Raw genomic sequence first — 17,200 nt, 5'->3', positions numbered from 1 at the left:
CTTCTCGTGAGATTTGTCTTGGGGATCAGACTATAAAATACAAAGTTTTAAATACCATTGAATAAATGCTAAGTGAATTCTAGTTCTGGAGGCAAACATTTTTTACTTCTAAACAGTAAGTTTTGATGACTGAATTCCCAGTTTAGTATTTATCTGCAGCTGATTAAATTCCCTGAATCAGTGCTAATCTTGTCTGTCACAGTTTGCTATGCAAACTTGAAATCTGGTATTTTTTCTCTTGAAAAGTTTGGAAGAATCTTGAGAAAGTAGAAGGCTTTCTTCCTAGATATAAAGTAAAAGATCAGCAGCTAACGTGAAGCTTGATCTTCAGTGGGAGCATAAATTTGCAGTCAGTATATATGATCAGTATAGCAGCAACCACTAACACCTTGGAAACAGTATAAAAGCAAGGATCCCATATTGGTCTGCACTCTCATTATGCTCCTCACGTACCTTTTAGAGACATCACAACTTCTAGCAACCTGTTTTGAAAGATCTTGTCATCATCTATAAGAAAAGGCAGAATTTAAGTCACAGAGAAATGTGGAAAATCACAGAGAAATTAGGAAAAATGACTTTTCAAGAGTTTTCTCTTATTTTAATAAAATTTGAGAGAAAATCGGGTGAAATTTAGCACATCATGCACACCTCTGTTCTTCTTCCCAATCCTGCCTTTATTCACTTCCAATTATTAATCCTTTCTTCTTTCACAAATCCCAGTTTAACCTTTGTTTTTTCCTTGTTTGTTTTTCACTATTGATAAAAAGACCCATCGTAATGGAAATGCTGCTTCCTAATCTAAAAGTAAAACCACTTAGGGATTCATTTCAGGTATAAGTGGACATTCTAAAAAAAATTTTTTTTGAAATGGATTTTCTATTTTCTAGAACTTAGGAAATGGAGATAATTTTAGAGCTTCTCGCAGACACAGAAATCTAAAACTTCTTTTTGGGGACAGCTGGGTGGTGCAGTTAATTAAGCATCCAACTCTTGGTTTTGGCTCAGGTCATATCTCACGGGTTGTGAGATCGAGCTCTGAGTCCGGCTCTGTGCTGACAGTGCGGAGCCTGCTCGGGAATCTTTCGCTCTCCCTCTCTCTCTGCTCCTCCCTAACTCACACATGTTCTCACCCTCTCAATATGAATAAATAAACTTAAAAAAAAACCTCTCTTTGAATACATCAATATTTAAAATGCTTACCCTTAAAAGGAAGAGTTTTCACCAGCTCCAAGCATTCTTTACCTTTGAGCTCGATCCCCATGTTTCCCAGAACAGCTTTAACGCTATTGACATCAACATTTTCTCCTTAATAAAAAGATTAAAACAATGACATACATGGAATTTAAGTACAATCAAATTATTGCAAATAATTAAACTAAATTAGGATGCTAAAACAATAGGATTATGAGCTGGGGAAAGTAATGATCACTGAGCTCTGCCCAAATACATGGAGATAATGTCATTTATGGAAACATAATTGCCTTTTTTAAAATAAGTTTATTTATTTTTGAGACAGAGAGAGACAGAGCATGAATGGGGGAGGGGCAGAGAGAGAGGGAGACACAGAATCAGAAGCAGGCTCCAGGCTCTGAGCCATCAGCCCAGAGCCCGACGCAGGGCTCCAACTCACGGACCGTGAGATCGTGACCTGAGCTGAAGTCAGACGCTTAACCGATTGAGCCACCCAGGTGCCCCAGCTTTCTAAAGGCTAATAAGAGATGGCACTGTCACTCTTAAATACTGAGAACAATACTGAGGGGTGATCGGGGGTAGGGGAGAGGGGAAAGTGGGTGATGGGCATCGAGGAGGGCACCTGTTGGGATGAGCACTGGGTGTTGTATGGAAACCAATTTGACAATAAATTATACTTAATAAAAAAACAAGAGAGAGAGAGATGGCACTCTCAACGGTGGTCATGAGAATGTATCCACAGGAGTTCCAACTATGGAGAACATAATTAACCAAGGGCCCCACCTTCTGCTTTGAAAGTAACCTGTGTTTTTTTGCACTAATGCCATATGTATCATTGGCACTGGCCAATCACAAGTGCAGCCAAGATACTAGGGGAGCCCTGTTCCTGGAAGATACAGGATGGTGATTCTAACCAGAGGATTCTTGAAAGCACTTTTGCCAGGCCCTCCTCAGACTGCATGACAATCTAGGATGCTTCCGCCCAAACATTTCTTCCTCTTTCCTTCACCTGGTGACAGATTTGCCCTGCAGTCTGACAGCCTCCCAGCCTTTCAGGCATCCTCCTTATTTTCTCTTACGCAGGCATTTCCCCTAATAATGTCCTGGCATGTTTAACCCTGCCCCGGCTTTTGCTTCTTGGGAGGCTTGGACTAACATACTCAAAATGACAATGACACAAAGTGGGTATTATAGATCTCTTTTGTCAATTTTCAAGCTGCAGATGGCTTATCTTCATAATTCTATTGACATGAAGAATGTATCACCTCTCCTTTAAGTAATTACCAGGGACTTTTCCAAAGATCCATTTCACCTTTTATTGTACATTTTGGCTGTCTTAAAATAAGGAAAATGAAGTGTATTCGTGAAGAATACATCAGAAAATTCTCCAATTTCTGGGCTACTGGTTATGAAAACCTTAAACAAATAGGAGGTAAAAATGATAGAATTAGCCTAGCAATTAAGGCATGAAGAAAAACAGTTCTGTAAAAATTAGGATCCTATGTTTACATTAACTTCTCAATCACCTGTGACAGCTTTCACGCCATCCGTCACTTTATTCAGATCAACTTTTCCATTAGCTATGAAGAGAAGGGACAATTGAGACATGTAATCAATGTCATGAGCTCCAAAAAACATATACAAAGGACATACGTTGATGGAAAATTCCAGATAAATTCCATTAATATCATAATTTTATACACACTTATATTAAATCTCTGAATTTCAAGGATTTAAGCTGATCTATTTTTCCAGTGTTTCTGGATCATTGGTATTTATCAGCTCTCTGGTAGCACTTCAGGTACTGCTGTGAGCCATGAGTGCCATAGCTCATATAGGAACCACTAATTCAAACTAGAGTGTTAAATGAATACATCATAGAGTATGTAGTGCCTGGCAAGTTAAAATATCAGATTTTAACTAAAGGAAAGGGGAATGCATAGAAAGAGTCTTCTACATGGAAGAGAGGCTGAGAAATATAAAGTAAAACCACACCTGGGTACAACATATACAACATATACATATGCAGTGCATGGAGAACTATAGTCGGTTCAGCACTGCAGAAGAATAAAGTATGGATTTGGGAAAGGAAAGTTCATACAAGAGAGGAAGGTTGGACTCAGATTATTAAGGGATTTGTAAGTAATTTTAAGAAGCTTAGCCTTTATCTACTAGGTTATATAGAATCATTGAGTGGTTGGTTATAAGTTCAAGAATGATATGGACCAATTTGCATTTTATTTTAATTTTCTTTAACTTTAAATTATAATTAATTTTATTATTACAAAATTACATTTATATTGAAATATATAGAGAGTGATGTCATCAAGATGGTGACATAAGTTTTTCCTGACTTCAGTCCCCCTCACAAAAAGACCATCTTGCAAGTATCCACAGACAAGACACCATTGTGAAAATCCCAGGGTATGGTTGTGAGGCTGTGAATCTCCCTGAAACCACAGAGACTGAGAAGGACCACATTAGAAGGGTAAGACAATCAGCTATGCTCTGACTGCACTGCCCTCTCCCAGGCTAGTATAGTGCTGCACTGAGAGGGCTTCCCAGAGCTATGGTTTCTCTGGTGGGAAAAAGAGAGCCCAAGGTAGACATCCAGCTCCTCCAGAGTTGTGGGTTGCTTCCTGGAAGGCCCACCTGGGTCCTGTCCCATAGGTATTGGGGGGGAGGTATCCGTGGGTCTTAACCATTTGAGATCAGAATGAGATGGAGAAGGGAAACATGGCTTACGTTAACCAGCACTTGGATCTTGGCAGATTGTTTCTCCTAGCAGCAGTGCCTGAGTAGATATCTGACACAGTGGTTTTGCCCATCTGCAGAGCCAAAATGGTGGTCCCTCTGGCCAGGGAACCATTCTGCTTGAGTTGGGTCCCCAGCCAATAAGCCTTTCTGGCCTGGGAACCTCTTCGATCACCCCATCCAGATGAGGAAGCAAATTCATGGCTCCTGCCTATTGCTGAGTATAGATAGTCCTCTGTCCTGCCTGACCAGAAAACCTATTGAGACCATCCCAGAGACTGTGTAGATTACCCTACAGCCCCTCTTACAGCAGCGCCTGAGTGAAGAGCCCACTCATTGGCTCTGTCTCTCTGCAGAACTGAGCTAGTGGCACTATCTGGCCAGGGATACTGATGGATACTCCTGCCCGACTCAGGTACCCAGCCAATAAGCCTTATCAGCAAAGGAGCCTATGATATAGAGACTGGGCTGGGAAGGAAATTCAAAGCCCTGACCAGGGATGAATATAGCTTCCAGCCTTATCTGACCAAGAAGCCTAACCAGAACACCTGGGAAGTTGCATAGTCCATCCTACAGATCTGGTTATAATGGTGCCTGAGCAGAGACCCCAAAATTGACAACCTAGAAGAAACGGATAAGTTATTCCTAGAAACATACAACCTACTGAGATTGAATCATGAAGAAACAGAAAATCTGAAGAGACCAAAAACAAGTAAGGATATTGAGTCAATAATCAAAATCTTCTTCCCCAAAAGTCCAGGACAAATGGTTTTATTGCTGAATTTTTACCATTTAATGAAGAGTTAACACCAATCCTTCTCAAATTCTTCCCAAAAAATTTAAGAGGAGGGAACACTGCCAAACTCATTTACAAGGTAGCATTTACCCTGATACCAAAGCCAGACAAAGATACTACAAAAAAATTAAAACTATAGGCCAATGTCCCTGACGAATATAAATGCAAAAATTCTCAACAAAATTCTAGCAAACCAATTCAATAGCACATTAAAAGGATCATATAGCATGATTAAGTGGGATTCATCCCTAGGATGCAAAGATATTTCACCATGTGCAAATCCATAAATGTGACATACTGCATTAATAGAATGAAAGATAAAAATCACATGATCATCTCAATTGATGCAGAAAAAGCATACGACAAAATTCAACATCATTCATGATAAAAGCTGTCACTAAATTAGGTATAGAAGGAAAGAATCTCAACATAATAAAGGCCATGTATGACAATACTCAATACTTAACATCATATTCTAACAGTGAAAGGTTGAAAGCTTTTCCTCTATAATCAGAAATAAGACAAGTGCTCACTCTTACCACTCCTATTCAGTATAGTACTAGAAGTGTTAGCTAGAACAATTAGGCAAGAAAAGAAATAAAAGTCACCAGAATCAGAAAGAAAGAAAGAAAGAAAGAAAGAAAGAAAGAAAGAAAGAAAGAAAGAAAGAAAGAAAGAAAGAAAGAAGTAAAAGTGTGTCTATTTGCAGATGACATTATTTTAAGTATAGAAAATCCTAAAGACTCAACCAAAAAAAAATAATAACTTGTTAAATTTAATGAATGAATTCAGTAAAGATGCAGGATACAAAATCAACATACAAAAATCAATGGTGTTTCTATATACTAACAATGAATTATCAGAAAAAGAAATGAAGAAAATAATCTCACTTACAACAGCATCACAAACTATAAAGTACTTAGGAGTAAATTTGGAAGAGACACAAATAGAAAGATATCCTGTGTTCATAGATTAGAAGAATTATTAACCTTAAAATGTCCACACTAAGGCAATGCCATCTATAGATTCAGTGTAATTCTTAAGATTCCAATGGCATTTTTTACACATACATAAAACATAATCCTAAAATTCATTTGGAACCACAAAAGCTAAACCAATCCTCAAAAGAAGGGTAAAGCTGGAGGATCACAATTTTTTACTTCAAACTGTATTATAAAGCTATAGTAATCAAAACAGTATGGCACTGGCATAAAAACACACACTTGGACCAATGAAAGAGAATCAAGGGCTTAGATACAAACTCATACATATATGGCCAACTTCTATTTGACACAGAAGCCAACAATATTCAAGCAAGCCTAGAATACTCAATGGAGAAAAGAGTGTCTTCATTAAATGGTGTTAGGAAAATTGGATATTTACATGACAAAGAGTGAGATTAGACCCCTGTCTTATACTGTTCACAAAAATCAACTCAAAATGAATTAAAGAATTAAATGTAAGGCCTGAAAGCGTACATAAAACTCCCAAGGGAAACGGAGAAAAAACCTCTTTGATGTTGCTCTTGGCAATGATTTTTTGGATGTGACTCCTACAAAGCACAAGCAACAATATAAAAAATAAATAAGTAGGGCTACATCAAACTGAAAAGCTTCTCTGCATGGCAAAATAACCATAAGAGACCCTTAAATACAGAGAACAAACTGAGGTTGATGAGGTTTGGAGGGGAGGTAAATGGGTGACAGGCACTAAGGAGGGCACTTTTCAGGATGAGCACTGGGTGTCATATGTAAGAGATGAATCTCTGGGTTCTACTCTTGAAGCTAAGACTACACTGTATGTTCACTAACTTGAGAATAATAATAATAAAAAAAGAATCAACAAAATGAAAAGACAGCCTATGTAATGGAAGAAAATATTTACAAACCATGTATCTTATAAGAGGTTAATATCCAAACTATATAAGGAACTCATATACCTCAATAACAAAGAAACCAAATAACACAATTTAAAAATGGGTGAAATATCTGAAAAGACATTTTTCCAAGGAAGATATTCAAAGGGCCAACGGGTCCATTAAAAGGTGGCTCATCCTCGCTAATCATCAGGGAAATGTAAATCAAAACCACAATGACGTATCACCTCACACCTGTTAGAATGGCTATCATCAAAAAGACAAGAGATAGAAAGTACTGGTAAGGATGTGGGAGAAAGGGAAGCCTCGTGCACTGCTGGTGAAAGTGTAAATTGGTGCAGCCAACGTGAAGAGTATGAAGGTTCCTCAAAAAATTAAAAATGGAACTACATATGATCCAGAAATTATGATTTGGGTATATATCCAAAGTAAACAAAATCACTGTCTTGAAGAGATAACTACATCTTCACATCCATTATAGCATAATTTATAATAGCAAAGACATGGAAGAAACCTAAGCATCCATTGATGGAGGGACACATAAAGAAAATGTGGGGTATATATACAATGGGATATGAGGGTATATATGAGTTTTGGAAGCGTGTGGGTGTTTAGGAATTTGTCCATTTCTTCTAGGTTGTCCAGTTTGTTGGCATATAATTTTTCATAGTATTCCCTGATAATTGCTTGTATCTCTGAGGGATTGGTTGTAATAATTCCATTTTCATTCATGATTTTATCTATTTGGGTCATCTCCCTTTTCTTTTTGAGAAGCCTGGCTAGAGGTTTATCGATTTTGTTTATTTTTTCAAAAAACCAACTCTTGGTTTCGTTGATCTGCTCTACAGTTTTTTTAGATTCTATACTGTTTATTTCTGCTCTGATCTTTATTATTTCTCTTCTTCTGCTGGGTTTAGGCTGCCTTTGCTGTTCTGCTTCTATTTCCTTTAGGTGTGCCGTTAGATTTTGTATTTAGGATTTTTCTTGTTTCTTGAGATAGGCCTGGATTGCAATGTATTTTCCTCTCAGGACTGCCTTCGCTGCATCCCAAAGCATTTGGATTGTTGTATTTTCATTTTCACTTGTTTCCATATATTTTTTAATTTCTTCTCTAATTGCCTGGTTGACCCATTCATTCTTTAGTAGGGTGTTCTTTAACCTCCATACTTTCGGAGGTTTTCCAGACTTTTTCCTGCGGTTGATTTCAAGCTTCATAGCATTGTGGTCTGAAAGTATGCATGGTATGATCTCAATTCTTGTATACTTATGAAGGGCTGTTTTGTGACCCAGTATGTGATCTACCTTGGAGAATGTTCCATGTGCACTCGAGAAGAAAGTATATTCTGTTGCTTTGGGATGCAGAGTTCCAAATATATCTGTCAAGTCCATCTGATCCAATGTATCATTCAGGACCCTTGTTTCTTTATTGACCGTGTGTCTAGATGATCTATCCATTTCTGTAAATGGAGTGTTAAAGTCCCCTGCAATTACCACATTCTTATCAATAAGGTTGCTTATGTTTATGAGTAATTGTTTTATATATTTGGGGGCTCCTGTATTCGGCGCATAGACATTTATAATTGTTAGCTCTTCCTGATGGATAGACCCTGTAATTATTATATAATGCCCTTCTTCATCTCTTGTTACAGCCTTTAATTTAAAGTCTAGTTTGTCTGATATAAGTATGGCTACTCCAGCTTTCTTTTGACTTCCAGTAGCATGATAAATAGTTCTCCATCCCCTCACTCTCAATCTAAAGGTGTCCTCAGGTCTAAAATGAGTCTCTTGTAGACAGCAAATAGATGGGTCTTGTGTTTTTTTTATCCATTCTGATACCCTATGTCTTTTGGTTGGCGCATTTAGTCCATTTACATTCAGTGTTATTATAGAAAGATACGGGTTTAGAGTCATTGTGATGTCTGTAGGTTTCATGCTTGTAGCGATGTCTCTGGTACTTTGTCTCACAGGGTCCCCCTTAGGATCTCTTGTAGGGCTGGTTTAGTGGTGACGAATTCCTTCAGGTTTTGTTTGTTTGGGAAAACCTTTATCTCTCCTTCTATTCTAAATGACAGACTTGCTGGATAAAGGATTCTCAGCTGCATATTTTTCCTGTTCATCACATTGAAGATCTCCTGCCATTCCTTTCTGGCCTGCCACGTTTCAGAAGAGAGATCGGTCATGAGTCTTATAGGTCTCCCTCTATATGTTAGAGCACGTTTATCCCTCGCTGCTTTCAGAATTTTCTCTTTATCCTTGTATTTTGCCAGTTTCACGATGATATGTCGTGCAGAAGATCGATTCAAGCTACGTCTGAAGGGAGTTCTCTGTGCCTCTTGGATTTCTATGCCTTTTTCCTTCCCCAGATCAGGGAAGTTCTCAGCTATGATTTCTTCAAGTACCCCTTCAGCACCTTTCCCTCTCTCTTCCTCCTCTGGAATACCAATTATGCGTAGATTATTTCTTTTTAGTGCATCACTTAGTTCTCTAATTTTCCCCTCATACTCCTGGATTTTTTTATCTCTCTTTTTCTCAGCTTCTTCTTTTTCCATAATTTTATCTTCTAGTTCACCTATTCTCCCCTCTGCCTCTTCAATCTGAAGCGTGGTCATTTCATTTTGCAGCTCGTTTATCGCATTTTTTAGCTCCTCCTGACTATTCCTTAGTCCCTTGATCTCTGTAGCAATAGATTCTCTGCTGTCCTCTATACTGTTTTCAAGCCCAGTGATTAATTTTATGACTATTACTGTTAATTCACTTTCTGTTACATTGTTTAAATCCTTTTTGATCATTTCGTTAGCTGTCGTTATTTCCTGGAGATTCTTTTGAGGGGAATTCTTCCGTTTGGTCATTTTGGATACTTTCTGGAGTGGTGCGGAACTGCAGGGCACTTCCCCTGTGCTGTCTTGAATAACTCGCGTTGGTGGGTGGGGCCGCAGTCAGACCTGATGTCTGCCCCCAGCCCACCGCTGGGGCCACAGTCAGACTGGTGTGTGCCTTCTCTTCCCCTCTCCTAGGGGCGGGATTCACTGTGGGGTGGTGTGGCCTCTCTGGGCTACTTGCACACTGCCTGGCTTGTGGTGCTGGGGATCTGGCGTATTAGCTGGGGTAGATAGGCAAGGTGCATGGGGGGCGGGAGGGGCAGGCTCAGCTCACTTCTCCTTCTGTGATCCGCTTTGGGAGGGGCCCTGCAGCAGCTGGAGGGAGTCAGGCGCGCCGCCGGAGGTGTGGGTCCGCAGAAGCACAGCGTTGGGTGTTTGCGTGGCGCAAGCGAGTTCCCTGGCAGGAACTGGTTCCCTTTGGGATTTTGGCTGGGGGGTGGGCGAGGGAGATGGCGCTGGCGAGCGCCTTTCTTCCCCGCCAAACTGAGCTGTGTTGTCCCGGGGCTCAGCAACTCTCCCTCCCATTGTCCTCCAGCCCTCCTGTTCTCGGAGCAGAGCTGTTAGCTTATAACCTTCCAGATGTCAAGTCCCGCTTGCTGTCGGAACACACTCCGTCCGGCCCCTCCGCTTCTGCAAGCCAGACTCGGGGGCTCTGCTTGGCTGGCGGGCTGCCCCTCCGCCCCGACTCCCTCCCGCCAGTCTGTAGCACGCACGGCCTCTCCGCCCTTCCTACCCTCTTCCGTGGGCCTCTCGTCTGCGCTTGGCTCTGGAGACTCCGTTCTGCTAGTCTTCTGGGGGTTTTCTGGGTTATTTAGGCAGGTGTAGGTGGAATCTAAGTGATCAGCAGGATGCGGTGAGCCCAGCGTCCTCCTACGCCGCCATCTTCCTCTCCGTCCTAACTCTACTATTCACTGATTTAATACAGAATATTTTTCCCCCACATAGAAGAGGTGTCATATATTAATGTCAAATTAAAAAAAAAAAGAATTTGCTACCAAGACACACAATTGAAATTATTTATTTTTATTTATTATTTTGAAAGAGAAAGAGAGACAGAGAGAGAGAGAGAATGAGTGAGTGAGGGGCAGAGATAAAGAGAGGGACAGAAATCCCAAGCAGGCTCCATGTTTTCAGGGCAGAGCCCCATGTGGCGCTTGATATCATGAACCTCAGACCATGACCCGAGTCAAAATCAAAAGTCAGCTGCTTAACCAACTGAGCCACCCAGGCACCCCAGAATTTAAATTTTATTACTAACATGCAGAGATTTAAAAGTGTAACTCTAAGAAATTAGATAAAAAACGATCTATCAAATGAAGGATAAAATGGTAGAAAAAGCAAAGAAATAAAAGTCTTTGAAATATAATTTTGAGTAAAACTTATATTCTTAGATTTATATTAACTTCTCACCTGTAAGAGTTTTCACTCCATCCATCAATTTATCAAGATCAACCTTCCCATTATCTATAAAAAAAGGTAAAGATAAAAATAATAAAATGATGCAGACTCAGAAAAACAGAGTATGAAAACCTTATATTGTGAAAGTCCACTTCTTTTCATTGTGCTCTATGTCAATCCTCAACTTATAAATCCAGTTCTTCAGAAATTCTAGGATAGAAGACGTGCCCTATTCCCTATCAGAGGTGAGCCAACTATCGTCCATTGGCCAAATCCAGCCCACTGCCACGTATCTTTTTATTTGTTCACCACCTAGCTTTATATGGCCCATGAGCTAAGAATCATTTTTACATTTTCAAATGATTGTAAAACCCAAAAGGATATTATTTGTGACACATAAAACTTACACAAATTTAAAATTTTAGTGTCCATAAATAACATTTTATTGGAACACAGCCACACTAATTTGTTTACACATTGTTTACAGCTGCTTTTGTACTACAACAACATTACTGAGAAGTAGGACAGAGATCACATCAACCACAAAGCCTGAAGTATTTATTATTTGACCTTTATAGAAACATTGCTGACCCTGCCCTAGAAGATAGAGTCCACTCAGAGGCAATTTATACTCCTGAATTGTTTAGATTCACCCTACTTTATAAACCTGGAAGAAACTATTATTGATGTTGGCCATGTTCTATGACCCTGCTCAATTATGGTATATCCATAAAGCCTACCTATCATTGTATAATAAAAGGAAAAATGAAGTAATCTTTCATATATTCCCAATATAATTTTTTTTGAAAAGTCTTTTCAATTACTATGATAATCATGGAATGGCCAGTGACATATGACTGGTGTATTTTTGAAGCAATTGTTAAAAAACTTCATTCATCTCATCATAGGCAAATTTCCCTTTTTTTTCTTATTTTCCACTCTTTACTTAGTCATCATACATTAGTTACTGACAAGTGGTCAAGAAGTTCCTAAGAAGAGTTCCTAAGAAGAGGTATGGTATTTAACAGGATCACAAAAGATTGCCACTGAAACTGCTAGGTTGGCTCGTCACATCTCCACAGATTTTGATGGTAATGAGACAATGAGCCCAAATGGATTAAGATAGTTTATTACTTATACCCAAGAAGTAAGATCAGCATGGTGTTGGATCTCTGCCACTTTAGTCCCAGAATACAACACGGAACCAGCTGGACAGTGGACGGGTGGGACATGCGATGAGTCGTTCTGCTGCTGGGAAGCTCACTCAAATGGTACCCAACAAGTTTTATAGACTTATACAGAAATCTGCAGCTCTATCCTAAGGGAGAGAGGCGGAAAGTTGTGTTCAACTGAAACTAAGGAGATGAATGAGAAATGACCTTGTGACCGTCTCCTGTAGATAGGGAAACAGATGGAGACACTGCTTGGTGGCAGCTCTTCACAAGGCTGTCTACTTCCCCTTGTTCCAGGAGGAACTGTGACGCTTTCAAGAAAGACTATGGTAAGATTGTGGTCAAGATGTATTTATGTGGCCTAGGTGGAGATGTGCAAAGTTGTGAGAGAAGAACCATTTCCCTCAAATTACGTATCTAATATTTGAAATGTGCTAGGTCTTAAGGGCACAAAGATAATTAAAGTACACTTTCTACTTTCAAGGACTTCAGAGTTCGGAAAAACTGGTTATGCTGAGTAAACAAAATTCAGAGATAGTGTACTTTTATGGAAGACTCTGATCAAATTGCCTGAAATTTTCCCATATACACCACATAGGAATTTTCCTTTTCCATAAATAACAAGTTAAATTAGGAGATTAGTATCTATTATTGTCGAGCCAAGTATTTTATTTATTGATATATATTTTTTAATATAATTTACTGTCAAATTGGCTTACATACAACACTCAATACTCATCCCAACAAGTGCCCTCCTCAATGCCCATCACCCTCTTTCCCCTCTCCCCCACCCTCCATCAACCCTCAGTTTGTTCTCTGTATTTAAGTATCTCTTGTGGTTTGCCTCCCTCCCTCTCTGTAACTATTTCTTTTTTTTCCCCTTCCCATCTCCCATGGTCTTCTGTGAAGTTTCTCAAGATCCACATGAGTAAAAACATATGATATCTGTCTTTCTCTTACTTATTTCACTTAGCATAATACCTTCCGGTTCCATCCACGTTGCTGCAAATGGCATGATTTTATTCTTTCTCATTGCCAAGTAGTATTCCATTGTATATATAAACCATATTTGCTCTATCCATTCATCAGTTGATGGACATTTTGGCTCTTTCCATAATTTGGCTATTGTTGAAAGTGCTGCTGTAAATATTGGGGTACATGAGCCCCTATGCATCAGCACTCCTGTATCCCTTGGGGAAATTCCTAGCAGGGGGTCATAGGATAGTTCTATTTTTAGTTTTCTGAGGAACCTCCACACTGTTTTCCAGAGCGGCTCTACCAGTTTGCATTCCCACCAACACTGCAAGAGGGTTCCCATTTCTTCACAGCCTGGCCAGCATCTATAATCACCTGATTTGTTCATTTTAGCCACTCTGACCACTCTGATCACTTGGTGTGACGTGGTATCCCAGCGTGAGTGTGGCTTTGATTTGTATTTCCCTGATGATGAGTGATATCGAGCATCGTTTCATGTGTCCATTGGCCATCTGGATGTCTTCTTTGGAAAAGTGTCTATTCATGTCTTCTGCCCATTTCTTCACTGGATTATTTGTTTTTCAGGTGTGGAGTTTGCGAGTTCTTTATAGATTTTGGATACTAGCCCTTTATCCGATATGTCATTTGCAAATATCTTCTCCCGTTCCGTTCCATCGGTTGCCTTTTAGTTTTGTTGATTGTTTCCTTTGTAGTGCAGGAGCTTTTTATCTTGATGAGGTCCCAATAGTTCATTTTTGCTTTTAATTTCCTTGCCTTTGGAGAGGTGTCGAGCAAAAATTGCTGTGGCTGAGGTCAAAGAGGTTGTTGCCTTTAAGCAAAGTATTTTAAATATACATATGTCCTATTGTAAAAGATAGATTACAAACTGTAAGAAGAATATGAAAATCATCTAGGCCTGGAAATCGGCTAACTTCCTTTTTTTTCCCTATAATTTAGAAAATTTATTTTATATCATTGAATGATGTTTAGAGTTAAGCCGATTTTTAAAATATCACTCTTATGCAGGGGCGCCTGGGTGGCTCAGTTGGTTGAGCGTCCGACTTCGGCTCAGGTCAAGATCTCGCAGTCTGTGAGGTCAAGCCCCCCACCTCGGGCTCTATGCTGACAGCTCAGAGCCTGGAGCCTGCTTCAGATTCTGTGTCTCCCTCTCTCTCTGCCCCTTCCCTGCTTGTAGTCTCTCTCTCTCTCTCTCTCTCTCTCTCTCTCTCTCTCTCAAAAATAAATAAGAAACATTAAAAAAAATTTAAAAATTAAAAAAAATTAAAATGTCATGCTTATGCAAACATAAAAATATGTGAGATACACTTGCAATTACTATAATTTCATATTTAGAATCTAATTCTTTTAAATTGCTGTTCAGCTCTTCAACTCAGAATCACTGGTGTCTGCTTTTGTCTCCAAAATATTGTCCAGTGTGCTATCAACAGCACTGGTGACACAGCATTTCTTAGATGAGGGCTCCATTAGAGTTTTTTATTGAAAGCAAACAAGAAATTAAAAATGTTTCTTGAGAGTAGTTGACACATAAGGCTACATTGGTTTTAGGTGTACAACGCAGTCATCGGATAGGTTTTTATACGTGATGCCACAGCACCACAGGTCTAGCTACCGTCTGTCACCATACAACGCTATTACAATATCATTGATTATATTCCTTATACGGTGTCTTTTATTCCCATGACTTATTCATTCCATTACTGGAAGCCTGTATCTCCTACTCCTCTGCATCCATTTTGCTAATACTCACATCCCCACCCCTCCGGCAATCAGTTTGTTCTCTGTATTTACAGGTCTGATTGGTTTTTTTGTTCGTTTATTGACTTTTTTTTAGATTCTACGTGTGAGTGAATTGATATATTTGTCTTTCTCTGACTTACTTCACTTAGCATAATACCCTCTAGGTCCATCTGTGTTGTCCCAAATGGCAAGATTTCATCTTTCTTGACGAATATGGCTGAGTAATATTCCAGTGTGTGTGTGTCTTCTTTGTCCATTCATCTATTGATAGGCACTTAGGATGCTTCCATATTGTGGCTATTATAAATAATGCTGCAATAAACATAGAGTGCATCTATCTTTTTGAATTAGTATTTTTGTTTTCTTTGGGTAAATACTCAGTAGTGGAATTATTGGATTATATGGTATTTCTAGTTTTAATTTCTTGAGGAACCTCCATACTGTTTTCCATAGTGGCTGTACCAATTTACATTCCCATCAGTAGTGCACAAGAGTTCTTTTCCTCTACATCCTCACCAACAATTGTTATCCTCACCAACACTTATTATTCTCATTGTTTTGATTTTAGCCAGTCTGACAGGTCTGAGTTGATATCTCATTGTGGTTTTTATTTGCACTTCTCTGATAATGAGTGATACTGAGCATCTTTTCATGTGTCTTTTGGCCATCTGTATGACTTCTTTGGAAAAGTATCTATTCAGATCCTATGCTCATTTTAAAAATCAGATTTTTTTTTTTTTTTTTTTTTTTGGTGTTGAGTTGTATAAGTTCTTCATATTTTTTGGATATTAACCCCTTATTGGATATATCATTTGCAAATATCTTCTCCCATTCAGTAGGTTGCCTTTTTGTTTTGTTGATAGTTTCCACCACCGTGCAAAAAAGGCTTTTATTTTGAGGTAGTCCCAATAGTTTACTTTTGCTTTTGTTTCCCTTGTGTTAGAAGACATATCTAGAAAAATGTTGCTACAGCTGATATCAAAGAGATTACTGCTTGTGTTCTCTTCTAGGACTTTTATGGTTTCACGTCTCACAGTTAGGTTTTTAATACATTTTGAATTTATTTTTGTGTATGGTATTAAAGAGTGGCCCAGTTTCATTATTTTATATGTAGCTGTCTAGTTTTCCGGACAAATGGTCCAACAATACCATTTGTTGAAGAAACTGTCTATTCTCTATTGTATATTCTTGCCTCTTTTGTCATAGACTAATTGACCATATCATCACGGGGTTATTTCCGGGCTCTCTATTCTGTTCCTTTGATCCCTGTGTCTGTTTTTATGCCAGCACCATACTGTTTTGATTAGTATGGCTTTGAAGTAGATCTTGAAATATGGAATTGTGACATCTCCAACTTTGTTTTTCTTTCTCAAGATTACTTTGGCTATTGGGGGTCTTTTGCAGTTCCAAACAAATTTTAGGATTATTTTTTCTAGTTTTGTAGAACGCGCTTTTGGTAAATTGCACTGAATTGTAGGTTGCTTTGGATAGTATGGACATTTTAACAATATTTGTTCTTCCAATCCCTACGCATGGAATATCTTTCTATTTGTTTGTTGTGTCATCTTCAAATTCTTTCACCAATGTGTTATAGTTTTCAGAGCACAGATTTTTTTTCCCTCTTTGGTTAAATTTATTCCTATTTCATTCTTTTTGGTGCAATTAAAGTTAACAAGAAATTTTGACAAGTTGATGTCTGATGTCCATCCTCATTGCTTGGAACTTTATTTTACCTTTGTGAGGGATTTGGCAGTTTCTTTTGCCTTCACTTACACTGTATGGTGTATCATAGGCAATTCTTTTGTGTATGCATCATTAACAACAGGTAGTATAGATTTTCTACTTGTGGGTTTCTTTCTTTCTTAGGTCCAAAAAGCATTTTGTTGTAGCTTTGCAATAAAATTTTGAAAAACAGAATTGTGGTCTTTCCTCCAATGGTGAGATGTTTTCTTCACTAATCATAAATTTATACTTTGCCACTGTTCCCATGCTTTTCCTGTATACACAACTTTCCCTTCAATTCTTAATGACAGCGCAATTTTTTTGGAGAAGTTTTTAAACAGCAATTAAACTCAACGCATGGGGTACCAACAATACACAACTGAAAGTGGTAATGTGCCACAGTGACAGGCTAAAACCAAATTCACAAATGCAGACTCAATGACAAGAATGTAATAACTCTACTATGTGATTGGTAACAATTATAAGATGCATCCTGATTCACATGCTAAAATGTGAAAGTATTATTTACATATATATATTTTTTAATTTTTTTAATTTTAAAGAATATATATTTTTTAAATAATGAAATATGAGGCTGATTCTGATTCTGCCATGGCCGTATCAGCTCTCTACAATCTATTTTTCCTGATGATTAGACTAAAAGTCTAAAGAAAACACA

At 38.6% G+C, this 17,200-nt stretch overlaps 1 protein-coding gene across 1 annotated transcript in view; it reads right to left on the bottom strand.

Annotated features, from left to right (window-relative positions):
• LOC147571312 (EF-hand calcium-binding domain-containing protein 13-like) overlaps positions 1-17,200 on the bottom strand; it is a 28,501-nt gene that overhangs the window by 7,210 nt on the left and 4,091 nt on the right. The window contains exons 3-6 of the mRNA XM_086696438.1: positions 10,907-10,960; positions 2,718-2,771; positions 1,201-1,305; positions 454-507 (exon numbers count right to left, since the gene is read on the bottom strand). Of these exons, the coding sequence (XP_086552564.1) occupies positions 454-507; positions 1,201-1,305; positions 2,718-2,771; positions 10,907-10,960 (267 nt within the window). The remainder of the gene's footprint in view (positions 1-453; positions 508-1,200; positions 1,306-2,717; positions 2,772-10,906; positions 10,961-17,200) is intronic.

The sequence above is a fragment of the Puma concolor genome, unplaced genomic scaffold (assembly GCF_028749965.1).
Source record: "Puma concolor isolate L17-30 unplaced genomic scaffold, mPumCon1.1.hap2 unalloc_scaffold_30, whole genome shotgun sequence".
Lineage (NCBI taxonomy): Eukaryota > Metazoa > Chordata > Mammalia > Carnivora > Felidae > Puma > Puma concolor.
Note: the sequence above shows the minus strand (reverse complement) of the source record. Positions and strands in the feature narration are given on the sequence as shown.